The sequence below is a fragment of the Oryzias melastigma genome, linkage group LG17 (genome assembly GCF_002922805.2).
Source record: "Oryzias melastigma strain HK-1 linkage group LG17, ASM292280v2, whole genome shotgun sequence".
NCBI lineage: Eukaryota > Metazoa > Chordata > Actinopteri > Beloniformes > Adrianichthyidae > Oryzias > Oryzias melastigma.
This window is the reverse complement of record NC_050528.1, coordinates 1,003,697-1,018,991: the sequence shown is the minus strand read 5'-3', so window position 1 is coordinate 1,018,991 and position 15,295 is coordinate 1,003,697. Positions and strand designations below refer to the sequence as shown.

The following is a 15,295-nucleotide window of genomic DNA, read 5'->3' as shown; positions in this document are numbered from 1 at the left end:
GTTTAAACCCAAAAATATATACTGAGTTTGGAGAAAGACAGAAAACTTGAATTTAAAAATCTCTAAACCTACAAACAAAATGTTGACTAACGGCTGCAGATCAGCTGATCAGCGTCTCCTGAAGGTATTCTATTTTTGGTAAGAGCTACAGCATCGTTTGCATCCTTTAGGCTCACAGCATCCCAATGTTGGTGTTTCAGATCTCCTTAGATCCTCAGGGCCTTCACTGACCCCTCATCAATACTCCTATCGGTTGTGAACGTTTGTAACTGATGTGTTTTCACGATCTCACTTCCTGAGAAACACGAGTAAAAATATTGATCAGTGCTGAACTCTGAGTGTTATTAAAGGACATTGTTCTAAACTCCACATTGACTTTATGAACTCATCAGTTTTATTTGACACATTTCCTCAGATTAATATTAAAATCACCACAAACTAAACTTGTTTCCATTGTTGAGCAGGTCTGTTTGTGAAGAACAGGTGAACAACAACGGCTGAGGTTCTGTCTTTTCTACTTCTATTGAATCATTTCCATCATGAAAGATGTTTATCGGACTGTTCATAAGGCTGCTGCTGCTCAGGGAACCAGGTCCAATTCCCATGATGCAGTGCGAGTCCTTTGGGAAGATCGTTCAAGTCTGGGTCTGCCTGTACCGGTCCCCAGCCCGGCTGAAATGGTCAGGAAGGACATCCACCGTAAAACTCTGCCTGGACGGATCGGGGAAAGCTGATTGGCTGTGTTGACACTGGAAGGGGCGTGGCCGACCGGTGAACAGACGGTCATAGGAACTCCTTCCTGTGTTGATCTCCGATCCGTCAGATAATTCTCCTGTTTGTCAATCTTTAACCAAGTTTCTGTTCTGATGACATGAAATCTTTTTTCTGTCTTTAATTTTCTGACTTCATATCGATCGTCCTCCGTGAGCCTAATGTCTCCATTCCTGCTGGGCGAGGACCTCCCGTTCATCCTGCGTCCTAATGTCTGCAGACAGAAGGTGGAGCTCCTTCCAGGTTTCAATAAAAATGATAGAATTTCCTGGAAACAGGAACGTTTAGTTTCTGTTTGTGTTTTTTCTGAGCTTTTATTGACATTTCTGTTTATTCAGTTTTTCCAATCATAAAATGATTCTTTTAAATACACAAAATAAATGTTTTAGAGATGAAAGCAGCATTTGTTCTGCGGAGGTTCAGACTGTGTCTTTGGCTGCAGCGTCCACAGGATGGAACAGAAATATTCTGATGAACTGAAGCTGAAAAAGCGCTTCAACACAGTCGCGGTTCAGAAATAACTTTATTTAAAACGTTCCGTTTGAACGGCGTTCTCCACAGAATCTCTCCTGAACACAGCTCCTCATTTAAGTGCAAACCGGTTCATTATTGCAGGAACGTCACTGGAGGGAAAAAGGCGGGAATGTGATGCTGGAAATGGAATGACGGAAGTTCTCAGGTCTAAGACTCGAAGCTGCACCGCGTCTTCACGCTTTGGTTTCCATGGCGACGGTGAAACCACAATGATGAGGTGGAGAACGTTTCAGGCACTAAAATGTTTCTGCACATTCACTAATCTGGTGAAGCTCATCTCAACATTTCTGGTCGTTTGAAGGAAATCTTCTAAAACGTCTACATGGAAAATGTTAAGAATCTACAGCAGAATCACTTGGATCCTCACAGCTCAAGAAACTCATAAAAATGAAAGATTTAGGATAAAAATGCAATAAAACATTTCGATGACAGTTCATAAAACTGAAGTCTTTGGACCGGAACCGCTCCAGAACCGGTCTAGGCCATGCTGACGGAGCTCAGAGCGGCCTTCTCCTCAGACAGAGACCTCACCAGCTCCTCCACCCAGCGCACCTCGGACGCCACCTGCTCCGCCAGGACCTCGTACCGGTTCTCCAGCCGGCCGAACTTGCGCTTCAGGACGTTGGCGGACTGCATGGCGAGCCGCGTGTCCTCCTGGCACTTCCTGCGCTGCGCCTGCGTGCGCTGCAGGTCCTGGCGGATGTGGCTGAGGTCCGAAGAGATGCTCTGGTTCTCCTCCTTGTACCAGCCCTCCTTCTCCTCGTAGATGGACAGCAGCGCCGCCACGTCCTCCTGGCAGGAGCGCTGGTTGTGCTCCAGCTCCTTCAGGCCCTCCTCGGCCGCCGCGATCTCCTCCAGAACCTGCGAGAAGCGCTCGAAGTTGACGTAGGTGTTGTTGGGCGGCATGCTGGAGTGGGACTTGATGGTGTACTCCTTCAGACGGGTGGTCTTCAGGCGCCGCCGCTTCGTCTTCTGGTCGCCCTCCTCCGGACGAACGTTCCGTCTCTTAATGACCTGAGAAGGAGAAGATGAGAGGAAGTTCTGATGAGGGAAAATTCCACTTCCTGTTTGTCATCGAGGCTTTGAGAAGCAAAGATGGAGATTGGATCCACAACTCCTGATGGAGGGAGACGTTATTCCACAAGAAACATTAAATGTTTCAGCAAACAAACTGAATCTCACCTTAATCCAGGGATGCTCCAGACTGTCGTCGATCGTCATCCTCTTCCTGCAGAAGGTCAGAGGTCAGTGAGAAACACCCAACAATGATACATCACTGTTCTCTCCTGGAAAAAGGTTTAACGTTGATCTACCAAAATCAAGACAGATTCTGGAGTTTTAAAAAAGGAAAAAAGAAAAAGTTATTTTTAGTGAAGCTGCACAAAAACATGAAGGTTTTTACTTTGGATCCTTGACCAGAAGGCGGCGGATGAAGTCCTTGGCCAGCTCGCTGGTGTTGCTGAAATACTCCTCGTCAAAGTCGTAGTTGACGGCGGAGATGTTGGTCAGGGTCTCCTGCTTGGTCTCGCCCAGAAACGGAGACGCTCCACTCAGCCTGCAGCAGAAAAACGGGTCAGTCGAGGGGGCCTGGTCGGAAACCGATTCGCTGTGGCGACCCCTGAAGGGAAGAGCCGAAAGGAGACGAAGACCGGGGGCCCCTGGTCACACGCAGGATGGGGGCAGGATCGGTCTCTGGTCAGGAGCGGAAATTTCACGACTTTAGGAAACCAAAAATTACATTTTAAGTTTTTAGAACTATCAGCTTTTAAACGTGAATGAACTGTAACAGTCTAGAGCTTCAGATGGGACAGAGAACGTTGATCGTTTTATTTCTGTAACCTCAATATTAACTGTTTAAATTTGTTTAACTACAGCCGTTTACCTCTGGAGAAACAACCAAAGAAATGCTGTTTTTAGCTGAATCAGCTGATCAGAACCGGCGAAATGTGACAGAAAGTGTCACAGAGAGAAAAAACAAATAGGTATAAAAAAAAGGGCGAAAGCTTCAAAGGTTCTGGGCGAGGACTTCCGCCCAATGATTTCAGGCACAAATTGTGTTTTTTACACCCAGTTCCGGCAGGGGGAGGGGCTTAAAGCGCCATGTCTTTTCTCTGTGGCCCGGTTCTCTTGGTCAGAACTGAGCCCGCCCCCCAACCCAATGCTGACTGGACTGAGGACTCACAGGATGTAGGTGATGACTCCGATGCTCCTGCAAAGACAAAGACATGAGCGTGCTGGACAGGTGAGCTGGCTCAGGTGAGCGGTTCGGAGGAGAGCTCACCACATGTCGGCCTCCAGGCCGAGCGGCTCATAGTTGACGATTTCTGGAGCTGTGAACCAGAGAGACGGCATTAAAGACCGGATCTTCTCCAGAACATTCCAGCCTCAGAAATCTGCAGCTCCTCACCCACAAACTCCGGAGTCCCAAAGATGTTCTTGAACTCGTTTCCTGCTTTGATCTGGTGAGCGATCCCGAAGTCGATCAGCTTGATCCTGGGATTGGGAACGTTCTTGTCCAGCAGCATGATGTTCTCCGGCTGACGGATAAACGATGGAAGGACATGTCAGAGTTCTGGACTGGAGTACCACAGATCAGACGAGGTTTTCAACGGTTTTAACCTTCAGCTTCACAGAAACTGAGTCAGACGTCATGAGGAGCTTCTGTCTTCGAACCTGTGATGGTTTGTGTTCTTTAGATATTAACTTTTATAGAGGCTATGCCATGAAAATTCAACTTTTAAAGTTTTAAGTGTTTAAGTGTTATTATTCTGTTCATTCTTCACTCTAAAGAACCTCAAAGTGGTATTTTGATCAGTTTACACATTTCTGAGTAATCCTCTAAAAACCTGAACTCAACAGCAGCCCCTCCCACAGCCACAGAAAACAAGCGGGTCCTCGCGTGATGATGTCACAACGTGAGACCGCCTCTTCCAGGAAGAGTCTGCTTATGGGCTGCTGAGAAATCTGCACGTTGGGATGGATCCTAAACGGATCAGAGAATGGGAAAAGTAGTCGGGGGATATCAGGAAGACCACAGGAGAACGGGAGCAGGCTATTTCCTGGTGAAAAAAGGGAGAAGACTATTTCCCGGTTTGGAAACGGGGAACAGACTATTTCCTGATAGAAAGGGGCAACATCCCCTAGTTCCACTGTATGTGTGACAACATCAATATAAAAAAATAGTGATAATAATAAAAGTCAATTCATTTTTCCCTTGGTGACACGCCGGCTCTAGGATGACGTCATGAAGGGGGCGGCACCCTCAGGGAGCAAAAGGCGGAGCCTCAGAGATCAAGTCGTTTCGGGTATAAAAATAGTTAACAAAAATAACCCATTTTTTAATAAATAACTTTGTTTTTTAGTGTTGTAAAGGTAATATATGATCATTCACATGGATATAGTTCACTCTGAAAGGCTTAAGAAAATCATGGTCTGGCCTTCTTAAGGTGGAATGACACTGCCTCCTTAACCCTTTAACACCAGAGGTGTCACTGGTGACAGTTAAATACAAAATCTTTAACTTACTGTAACTTTTCAACCGTTAACATAATTCCAGCAGATTCCAGCTCGCGCCGCTTTTCTCCTTCAGAATCTGCTGGAATTATGTTAACGGTTGAAAAGTTACAGTAAATGAAGGAACATAAACTCTCCCTTCCCGCCGCCCCACACCCTTCCTGTCCGGCCGCTGACCTTGAGGTCGAAGTGAGCGATGCGTTTGGAGTGCAGGTACTGGACGCCGTCCAGGATCTGCTTCAGGAACTGCGTGGCCTCCTCCTCGGTCAGAGACTCCTTCTCCGCCAGGAAGTCAAAGAGCTCTCCTCCGGACACCAGCTCCAGGATCAGGATCACGTCCGTCTTGTTCTCGAAGATGTCGTGCAGCGTGATGATGTTGCTGTGCTGGATCTCCCGCAGGATGTTGACCTCGCGCTCGATCTCCTCGCGGCTCACCCCGCGCCGACTGGACGACAGGCGGCGCTTCTTGATGAACTTGGCGGCGTACTCGATGCCCGAGCTCTTCTCCTTGCACTTGCGGACGATGGCGAACTGTCCGCTATGAAGGAGCAAAAACCCACAAATTTGACTGCTTCAATCAAACACATTTGAACATCTGAAAAAACTTTTTGACAGAAATCAGCTTCTTCTTTAATGAAAAGATTAAAACTATTCATCTGATGTGACAGAAACAGAAAATCAGCTGTTAGGAGAGTGACTTTCTACTCTCCTAAAAAATGCTTCAGTCAGCACTTTAGAGACCAAAACTTTATTGACACAGCAGAGGTGGACAGGGACAGTGAGAAGCGCTGACGTCACAGCTTTGCTGCATTACTGCAGAACTTTCAGGAAAGCTTCATCTTCATCAAGAAGAAAGTCTTCATCTTCTGATGGATGGTGGCTCTGCTCCAGCAGCAGACTACGTCTCCCAGGAGGCATCACCAAAGGTGACCTTGCTGCATTTCGTCCTGCGCCTGCAGAGGAAGCAGGACGGCGGAGAACCTCACCTGCCCAGCTCCTCTCCCATCTCATAGTGCAGCTCAACGTCCTCCTGCCGGAAGCCAGCCATGCTGCTGACGTCACTGGTGGTCGTTCTGCAGTGAAAACAGAAGAGGAGTGACCGTGAGCAAACTTGAGCTGCGCGGCTCCTGTTCGGGTCTGAGCTCCTTATTTGGGCATGCTGGTTTTGGGGCTGATGTCAGCATTCCAGTCCTCCTGACATCACCGCCTCCAGCTGCGCGAGGCTCCGTTAAAGGGACACGACTTCATCCACACGCAACCGGGGAGCGGTTCTCCGGTAAAAACAAGCACGAAACTACGGCGATAACTTTAGTCCAAAGATGTCAAGCGACACTTTGAAAACCGGGACTTCCTCCCGGTAATCGGTAACCCGACACACAACTGTACCTCTGATTATTAAACACTGAAGTAAATATTACAACTGAAGAACTTTTTTTAACGAATAAAACAAACTCGGAGCTCGAAACACTGTTAGCCTCGCTGATCACCAGCTAGCATAAAAACCCGGTTTTAGCCGTTTCAAAATACTATTAGTTCCGACAGAAACATTTTCTCTCCCGGATTAAAGTAAAAACACGAGTATTCCGAAGTATTACTACTTTAATATAACCACAGATACTCACAGTGTTACTGCCGAGCTGCGCCGCTTTCATTAAACTGAATCTTCAGCTCAACGAACGGAGGAAAAGCTAAAAGGAAGCTTCCGGTCTGTCACTTCAAAATAAAAGTCGGGCAAACTACTGACTTCAAAATAACATTCATTGTTTTACTTTAATGAATTGATGTTTTGTTTAATTTCATGTTTGAACTCTTTAAATTAATTTTATTTATACTGTTTACTTAAAATTCTACTTGATGCAACCTCAAACTATAAATCTTGCAATTCAAAATTAGTGTTCAAATTGTTTAACAATTATGTGTAGTTCTGTATTTCTTCGTTCTGGCTTGTTTTTCTTTATTCAATGTTTGCTAATCCATGTTTTGCCATGTTCAATCAATCAATTATCAAAAATACATAAATAAAAAATAATATTCAGACCTTCTTCTGATCACTGCTTCTGCTGCATTGTGACAGTAATGGAAAATGAGACAAATGAACTGCAAGATAAATGGAAAATCTGTTTAATTATTAACACAAATACCGGTGATCAGAGCCTCCAATCAGCAGAAACAATTGATTATATAAAAAAAATGAATACAAAACAATAAACAGAGATCTGCCATCTAGCCTACATGGAGACATGCGTCTTCCTGGTTTGTACATTTGCCGTCTGTGTTCACTCCTGTTTCCATCCTTTCACTCTTTACTTTTCATCTCTTTCTCCTTTATCAATATTTACTAGATTTATTAAATGAGAAAAAAATACTATAGAAACATTCTCAATCACTGCTCCCTTCATCAGAGCAAAGCTTTATTTTGAAGCCCCCAGTGGTTTGATTTCCGGTTCGGTTGATTACCGGTATCTTACTCAGACAAAAACCTGGCAGAAGGAAGAACATATGGAATGACGTCACCGAGGCTCTGCAGCAGTACGTCAGTAAACAAGACTGAACCTGCGGGGTTTGTAGCCTGCGTATAAACCTAAAGACAAGGTAAAAAAAAAAAAAAATCTGTAACACTTCTCGTTAGCTAAATATTTAAAAAGTAAAAGTCTAAAATCCTTGAGGCCGGGTCACTCTGATGACTGTCTGAGGAAACTGCAAAAGTCTCCTGTCTGTCTGCTGCAGAGAAGCGTCACTGGATGACTCACCTTACTGTCTGATATGCTCTGCTGCGGACAGAAGAAGATATTTAGGGATGACACATCAGCACTTTGACTAAACCTCACAGTGATATTTAGATATGAATAATTATTAATAAACGGTGAAATATTTTATTTATCTCATTGTGAATTTTAATCTAATTCTACATTTTTGAACTCTGGTGAATTCCTACACCTCAATGACAGATTAATTCTGAGCGTTTATGGAGCTAGAATAGATAAGTTAATCTTTGCATTATGGAAAATAATTTGTCGCTGGAACCACGAAGAAAGTTCTGAGTGGAACTTAAATTGATTTGGGACAAAACAGTTTGTTCCCTGACCGGGAATCGAACCCGGGCCGCGGCGGTGAGAGCGCCGAATCCTAACCACTAGACCACCAGGGAGCGATGCTGTAGTCGAAAACAATGGGTTATTTAAACAAGACCTAAGATTTAAAACAGACTTGCAGATACACTAAAGTCGAAAAGACTAATTAAAGGGCATTTCTTTTTATAAAATAACCCTTAATTTTATCAATCTAGTAAGATTACTTTTTTTGTTCAGGAAAATTATAAACAGTTTATGGCTGTAACTGCAAAAGCGTTAAAAATGTCAATAGTAATCATAAAAATATTTTACTTCTTTATTTGCTGCTAAACTTTACAATTAATTACAGAGTGACGGGTGGACCAGTTTAATTCTTTACAGATGTTTTCAGGCGATGGTTTAGACCGACTTCTGTCACAACCAATCTAAATCGGGCTCACTTGCAAAAGCCGGTAACAGCCAATGAGAAGTCCTGTCTTACTTTGTGGGCGGGGTTTACGGTGAAGCCGGTAGGTTGGTTGATGGGGGACACAACAACAACAAGCTAGGCAACATGAGGCTCCCTGAAACACTGATCTGGGCCGCTTTCCTCATCCAAAAGGTGAGATAAATCACAATCATATGACCAACAGTCTGATTATTTATTTGTTTCTTCATCAAATCAACTCAAAGGGTGGCAGCTTCGCTTCTTGTGTTGCGTGTTAGCATTTTGCTATGTCCGTTAGCTTGCGGAGATCCCTGCGGGCCCTGAAAACCAACCGCATCACCTTCTGGTGGGACGTCATGACATAATGGAGCATCAGGATCCGTGGATGCGAGTTTGAGATTCTCGTCCCGCTTTTGTCTGGAGGAGAAAAAGCTCCGAGCAGCTGCTGCTTCTGCTGCTCTGAGCGGACAGAAAACAGCTCCACTTTAGCTAGCAGGTATCTTTACTCCGAGGTCGTTGTCTCTTCCGTGAAGCTCCATCCTAACTTCCGGTTTGAAGGAGAATTCCATCATGGAGAAGATTCTTTATCCTCCTGAGACATTTAAACAAACGCCGTCAAGCCACGCAAGAGGTTACGGCAAGCATTTCTGTACAGTAATATTCTACAGAGACGAAAATCAAGAGATGAAAATCAAATAGAGAACTGTAGTTTATAATAACGAGTAAATCAAATCAAGGCAGATTGAATAACTTCGTTTGGGCTACAAGAGAAAAACAGACATGAACTAGAAAAATTGCATTACCTCCGATAATGCATGTGTGAATGCATTATCGCACTAATGTGGTTGTTGTAAATCGCGTAAATTGCTTAAATTTGCAGTAATTGCTTAAATTGTGTAACGTGTATTAAGTGCTTAAAGTGTGTAAAGTGCTTAAGTTGCATTAACTAGCATTAAAAGCTTAAATTGCGTTAATTCGCGTAAATTGCGTGAAAATCGTAAAATGTACGAATACCAAAAGTTCGTGCATTAATGTCCTGAACGTGCTGAACGTTTTGATACCAATATTGTAAAAGTTTTAAGGTGCAGTAAAAAGTTTAAAATTTACCCATTGACTCAACATAGGGCTGAAAATTCGCATAAATTGTGTAATATCGCGAAAACTGTAAAATTTGCGAAAACCAAAAATACAAGCAGTAATGTCCTTAACGTGCTTAACGTTCTGATACCAAGATTGTGTAAATCGCATAAAGTGTGCTTGAGTTTTTACGTGCCGAAAAACGTACGGAAGAAAGCGTAAATGAAGAATCTCAATAGTGTGAATGCATTGAATGCATTCACACAATTAACTGCTTCATTCTAACAAGAAAAGAACAGTAAAAATAAAAAAAAAGCAGAACAGAACATTTGATTCACTCAGTAAAGAGAAATAAAATGTCAACATGACTGAAGATAGAAGACTGGCGTTGTCACCACTGACTGTATAGCAGACCTGGACTGAGTAAGTGTGACATCATCATAGAAAATTATTTTTCTTCCAACCAAATGAAGTCATTTCAGCTGCCATTCGGAACACCGCCATTTTGGAGCCAGATGCGTGCAGTGATTGGTTCCAGTCGATTAGAGTCCACGTTTCTATGGCAACCACTCTGACCATTCAGGAGTGAGCTTGTTGGAAGGCCACAACACTTGAACATCATGAAAAACGTTGGATCTGGGGGGCAGCAGGCTCCACCTACTTTTACTGAGGTATCTGATTGGTCAGTTTATAACTTGAGCTACATAAAAATGTCATGAAGAAAATGAAGATTATGAAGAAGATTTTAAGAAGAAAGTATCAGATCAAGATCGGTTATTCTGACTAATAGAATGACTGAGGAACAGCTGTTTGTTTCTCTATAGGAGTTTATGGGATTTTGGCTTCTTTGAGCCACTTCCTGTTTGGAACATCGAGGGGGCGGAGTCACTCAGTTAAGGTCTCGGAATGGTCGTCACACACGTGGGTGTGTGAAACCTCTTCTCCACATTTCCTGGGCCTAGCAGTGGAACTATTTGGTGGTTTAACCCCCCAGTCTAACCCCAGCCATTGGGTTGTTATGTGGATTTGAACCCACAACCTTCCTTTCTCAGGGCAGACACTCTTCCACCAGGCCACTGAGATTGTTTGACCGATTTGACTCAGTCTGGATTCTTGAATTATTGACACTTGAGGAGTAAAACTGGAAGCTGCTGTCTCCAGGTGATGGGGGAGTACGGCATGGCCCACTTCAGTGATACAGGTGAGAGCAAAGGGAAGGACTACTGCATCTTCTTCAACTCGCAGTGGGCCCGTCTGCCGCAGGACCTCAGCAAAGCAGTAAGTCTGACCAGCACAACACGGACGCTCATTTTTAAAGTCATTGAAGCACAGAAAACTCATGAAACACGATGTGTCTGACGTTTGTTCATGAAGACTTGTGACCAACCAATAGGTCTCTGAAACAGGTCACAGGAAGTTCACTTCAAAATAAAAGCTTTCAAACCATTATACAATATTCTGCTGTATGGATGTCGGTTTGTTACTAAACTTCAGGATCTTTTTGATCATTTTGATCTCGTCTGGATGAAGTCGTGTTCCTGACGTTCTGTGTCTCAGTCCCGCCTCCAGATTTACGACCTGACCCCCTCCGTGCTGTGCTCCGCCTCCGACGTCCCGGAGGGGGGCTTCCCGAACTGCATCCCCATGGTGATGAGGGGCAACTGCACTTTCTACGAGAAGGTCCGCCTGGCGCAGCTGAGCGGCGCCAAAGGCCTGCTGATCGTCAGCAAGGACCGGCTGGTGAGGCGGCGCTTTCAGTCTGGGTGAAGCCGGCTGGTCCTGCGGCGTCTTCAGACACATGTTGGTCGTTTCAGACTCCACCGGCGGGAAACAAGACCCAGTACGAGGAGATCGACATCCCAGTGGCCCTGCTCAGCTACTCCGACATGCTGGACATCAGCAGGGTGAGAAACCGGGTCTGGGTCATGAAACCAGATCTCTGGCGTACTCAGGGTTCACCAGAACTGTTTCCGACTCCAACAGACGTTCGGTAAAGGACGGCTGGTGGCCATGTACGCTCCCAACGAGCCGGTGCTGGACTACAACATGGTGATCATCTTCCTGATGGCGGTTGGAACCGTGGCCGTCGGAGGTTATTGGGCCGGCAGCAGAGACAGCAAGAAGTGAGTGTCGGTCCTCAGAGGAACCGGGTCTGGACCTCCAGGGTTCACCTGAAGGGTGTTTTTTTTTGTTTCTGTTTTGTTTCTGTTTCATGACTCGATTTTCGGTGGAGCTGCCGTGTCGGTCCTGGTCGGTCTGGACCTCAGTGCTGGTTCTGCCGCTGAGCAGAGTTCTGACGGCTTCTCTCCTCCTTCAGACGGTACATGAAGCACAAGCGTGACGACGGCGTGGAGAAGCAGGACGAGGAGACGGTGGACGTCACCCCCATCATGATCTGCGTGTTCGTGGTCATGTGCTGCAACATGCTGGTGCTGCTCTACTTCTTCTACGACTATCTGGGTGAGAGGCCGACACGCCTCGCTGATGACGCCCCGCTGCAGATCTGTGTGGAACATCTTCAGATTAACCTGCAGCTGGTCTCAGTGTTTGCTGCTGCGACGTTCTGGTCCGCTTTCAGAACCCGTGACCCGTTTCCGTTCCTCCTCTGTGTGCAGCTATCTGGGTCATCGGGATCTTCTGCATCGCCTCGTCGGTCGGCCTCCACAGCTGCCTGTGGCCTTTTGTGAGGAGACTCCCCTTCTGCAAATGCAGGTGAGGCTCCGCCCCCTCGGCCCACCTCCATGTGAACTTTTCTACCTCCAAGGAAAAACAACAATCATGTTTATTAATTCATTGTGAATCAGGAACAAACAAAAAAAGGTTGTTGGAATAACATTTTTGTGGGCGGGGCCACAAGCTCCCAGCTCCGCCCCATTCTGATGGGTCCACTGTCAGACAAATAGATTCATGAACGTCTTTGTTTTCCTCGTCTGAGCTGTTTCACAAAGAACGTTAGAGTGAGAGCGTGAGGGGCTGTAAGCTAGTGGGACAGAGTGTAAACTGATGGATGATGGGAAATGAGGGAGGGCTTACTCTGCACCAACAGCCCCGCCCACAACTTAGAGGTGAGTTTCTAATGAACTCCTGCAGAGACTATGTCCTAGAAAACGCCTCGTTTTAGATTTTGGCCTAAAGCAGCATCATCATAATTAGCCGATCACCAGGACGTTTGAAACAGATCATTAGAGTCCGACTTCAAAGAAATCAAACGGTAGAAATGATCTCATGAACGTCCGTCTTCCAGGGTTCCAGAAAACAACCTGCCGTACTTCCATAAGAGGCCCCAGGTCCGCATGCTGCTGCTGTCGGCGTTCTGCGTCGCCGTCAGCGTCGTTTGGATGGTGTTTCGCAACGAAGACCAGTAAGTTTGAGCGGGAAAAGGCGGCGGATGCAGAAGCTGCTGCAGCTTCCTGATGAACCTTTGACACCAAAGCGCTCTTTGAACTGCCTTTGACTGTTTATGCAGTTAACGGAATCCCAGTGGATTCTGTTCTCCACTTCAGGATCCACTGGCTTGATTGTTGATTAGACCAGGGGTCCCAAACTACGGCCCGCGGGCCAGGTCCGGCCCTCCTCCACACTTGGCCCGGCCCCCAAGCTGTTTTGGCTACATCAGACATTTTTCCAGTTTTTTAGGCTATTTTGGGATTTAGCTAACATTTTAGCTACATGCTAGCTGTTTTGGCTAATTTAGGCTTTTTCAGTGTTTTAGACCAATTTGGAGTTTAGCTAATATTTCAGCTACATGCTAGCTATTATTGCTAATTTAAAATTGAGTTTTTTTCGGCTAATTTGGCACTTCACTAATATTTTAGCTGCTATCGACTTCAGCGTTTTCAGCTATTAATGTAATGCAGGTAATGCTATACATCTAGTTTTTAAAATATGTTAGTATTGTTTTTTTCAGTGAAGATTACAGAAATTATTTAAAATGTGTGGCTTTCTGGAAAACTGTAAATATAAATAATAAAAAAATAATAGATTTTATTTCAAAGCGGCTTTCTGGCTCTCAAGGTCGCTTTACAATGAAACAGCTAAAAACACACATGTAAAACAAATAAGTTAAAAACTAAAGTATGAGAGCATTAAAGAGACAACAGAAGATGCTACGAATAAGTTTGTCCGAACAGGAAAGTTTTGAGTTGTGATTTGAAGGTCGTTAGAGAGTCCAGGTTTCTGAGATCAGGGGGAAGAGAGTTCTAGAGTCTGGGGGCGGAGCAGCTGAAGGCTCCGCCTCCATGGTGCAGAGGCGAGGCAGGGGAACAGACAGGTGAAGGGACGATGAGGACAGCAGGGAGCGGGACGGTGTGGGGATGTTGATTAGTCCAGACAGGATGGAGGGGAGAGGTTGTGGATGGCCTTGAAGGTGTGCAGAAGGATTTAGAAGATGATGCGTGACCGGACCAGGAGCCAGTGCAGGTGCTGTAGAACAAGGGTGGTGTGGTGGTGAAGGGGGGTTCCAGAGATGATCCGAGCTGCAGCGTTTTGAACCAGTTGAAGTCTGTGGATGGATTTCTTTGGGAGACCGAAGAGGAGGGAGATGCAGTAGTCAAGGCGGCTGGTGACGAGGCTGTGGACCAGGATGGAGGCTGAGTGGGGGGTGAGGGAGGGACGGAGACATGAAGGAATGAGGACCGGGTGATGTTGCTGATATGGGTCTGAAAGGACGAAGAGCTGTTGAGGACGACACCCAAACCTTTTACCTGTGATGATGAGGTGACTGGGGAATCGTCAATGGAACGGTGAGGGAGTTGAGTTTGGAGAGGGAGGATCTGGAACCAACAAGGAGTTCAGTTTTATTGCTGTTGAATTGGAGCAGGTCTGAGGAAAACCAGGATTTAAGTTCAGACAGACGTGCCGTAAGAGAGGGAGGGGGGCACAGGAGGAGGGGTGGGTTGACAGGTAGAGTTGGGCTGCGATTGTTCCACTTCTTCTGTCAGCCTTCAGACCCCCCCCCATCAGAGATAACAGTTGTGTGGCCCTCACAAGAAGAAGTTTGGGGACCCCTGGATTAGACGGTTGAAGAGTTCAAACCCTGGAGCTACAAGCTCTGCCGTTAAAGGGTTAATCAGAAGAACGGCGTTCTGGTGCGCCCGTGTGCGGTCGGTGTTGAAGGTGTTGGTCTCCTGCAGGTGGGCGTGGGTACTGCAGGACGCCCTGGGCATCGCCTTCTGCCTCTACATGCTGAAAACTGTTCGGCTGCCCACCTTTAAGGTGAGCCCCCCCTCGTCCTGCAGACTCAGACATCCCATAATGTTGTTTCTAAGGAAGGCGTGGCCTCTAGAAAGAAGGTAAACCTGTGAAGTTCTTGGTGTTCTGCAGGCCTGCACTCTGCTCCTGACGGTTCTGTTCGTCTACGACGTTTTCTTCGTCTTCATCACGCCCTTCTTCACAAAGGTGGGTGGAGTCTGGTTCTGGAGGCGGTTCTAAAGCTGCTCCGCCTCCTTTGGGCTCACGTTTGTTCTCCTCTGTTTCAGAGTGGGGAGAGCATCATGGTGGAGGTGGCGGCTGGTCCCTCCGACTCCGCCACACACGAGAAGGTGAGTTCCCGGTCCGGTCCGGTCCAAACATCCCAGTCAGCCCGTCTGAATTCTGTTTCTTCACAGCTTCCCATGGTGCTCAAAGTGCCGCGGTTAAACTCCTCCCCCCTGGCTCTCTGTGACCGCCCCTTTTCCCTGCTGGGCTTCGGCGATGTTCTGGTTCCAGGTGCGTCCATCCCCGACGTGGGTTTTGGGGATTCTGTGGTGGTCTGACCTCTGACCTCTGTTTCCCTCTCAGGTCTGCTGGTGGTTTACTGCCACAGGTTTGACATCCTAACTCAGACCTCCAGGATCTACTTTGTGACCTGTACAGTCGGTAGGTGGACCGCCAGCGCCGCCGTGACGTACAGGAGTGTCAAACT

General features: G+C 46.3%; 2 protein-coding genes, 1 long non-coding RNA gene and 1 other non-coding gene across 6 annotated transcripts in view; 1 reads left to right on the top strand and 3 right to left on the bottom strand.

Moving 5' to 3' along the window:
- Positions 1-1,275: 1,275 nt before the first annotated feature.
- Positions 1,276-6,559, bottom strand: dapk3 (death-associated protein kinase 3). The gene is made up of 9 exons (XM_024274179.2): positions 6,441-6,559; positions 5,805-5,891; positions 4,996-5,356; positions 3,713-3,842; positions 3,587-3,635; positions 3,488-3,514; positions 2,708-2,860; positions 2,488-2,533; positions 1,276-2,319 (listed from the first exon to the last, which is right to left on the bottom strand). The coding sequence occupies exons 2-9, from the start codon at positions 5,864-5,866 to the stop codon at positions 1,783-1,785; spliced, it is 1,365 nt and encodes a 454-aa protein (XP_024129947.1). The 5' UTR covers positions 5,867-5,891; positions 6,441-6,559; the 3' UTR covers positions 1,276-1,782.
- Positions 6,560-7,894: 1,335 nt separating this feature from the next.
- Positions 7,895-7,966, bottom strand: trnae-cuc. Its single transcript has one exon. It is a non-coding gene; the product is annotated as a tRNA-Glu (tRNA).
- Positions 7,967-8,338: 372 nt separating this feature from the next.
- Positions 8,339-15,295, top strand: part of sppl2 (signal peptide peptidase-like 2) — a 9,954-nt gene continuing 2,997 nt past the window's right edge. Inside the window, exons 1-13 of one of the 3 annotated variants that reach the window (XM_024273684.1) lie at positions 8,339-8,490; positions 10,555-10,671; positions 10,951-11,133; positions 11,208-11,297; positions 11,377-11,516; positions 11,711-11,853; positions 12,009-12,105; positions 12,638-12,754; positions 14,526-14,607; positions 14,716-14,790; positions 14,871-14,933; positions 15,000-15,099; positions 15,172-15,249. In XM_024273684.1, coding sequence (XP_024129452.1) covers positions 8,443-8,490; positions 10,555-10,671; positions 10,951-11,133; positions 11,208-11,297; positions 11,377-11,516; positions 11,711-11,853; positions 12,009-12,105; positions 12,638-12,754; positions 14,526-14,607; positions 14,716-14,790; positions 14,871-14,933; positions 15,000-15,099; positions 15,172-15,249 — 1,333 coding nt within the window. In that variant the 5' untranslated portion in view covers positions 8,339-8,442. Of the gene's footprint in view, positions 8,491-8,577; positions 8,813-10,554; positions 10,672-10,950; positions 11,134-11,207; positions 11,298-11,376; positions 11,517-11,710; positions 11,854-12,008; positions 12,106-12,637; positions 12,755-14,525; positions 14,608-14,715; positions 14,791-14,870; positions 15,100-15,171; positions 15,250-15,295 lie in introns of those variants that run through there. The other 2 variants (XM_024273682.1, XM_036216526.1) reach the window with 2 other exon arrangements.
- LOC112147360 lies at positions 8,512-9,955 on the bottom strand. Its single transcript, XR_002919444.2, has 2 exons — positions 9,808-9,955; positions 8,512-8,908 (listed from the first exon to the last, which is right to left on the bottom strand). It is a non-coding gene; the product is annotated as an uncharacterized LOC112147360 (long non-coding RNA).

Coding starts and splice junctions, on each gene's coding strand:
- dapk3 (XM_024274179.2), bottom strand. CDS start 5,866: ATGGCTGGCTTCCGGCAGGAGGACGTTGAGCTGCACTATGAGATGGGA. Junction 3,515..3,586: donor GGCCTGGAGGCCGACATGTG/GTGAGCTCTCCT, acceptor TTGTCTTTGCAG/GAGCATCGGAGTCATCACCT. Junction 2,534..2,707: donor CTTCTGGTCAAGGATCCAAA/GTAAAAACCTTC, acceptor GACCTTCTGCAG/GAAGAGGATGACGATCGACG.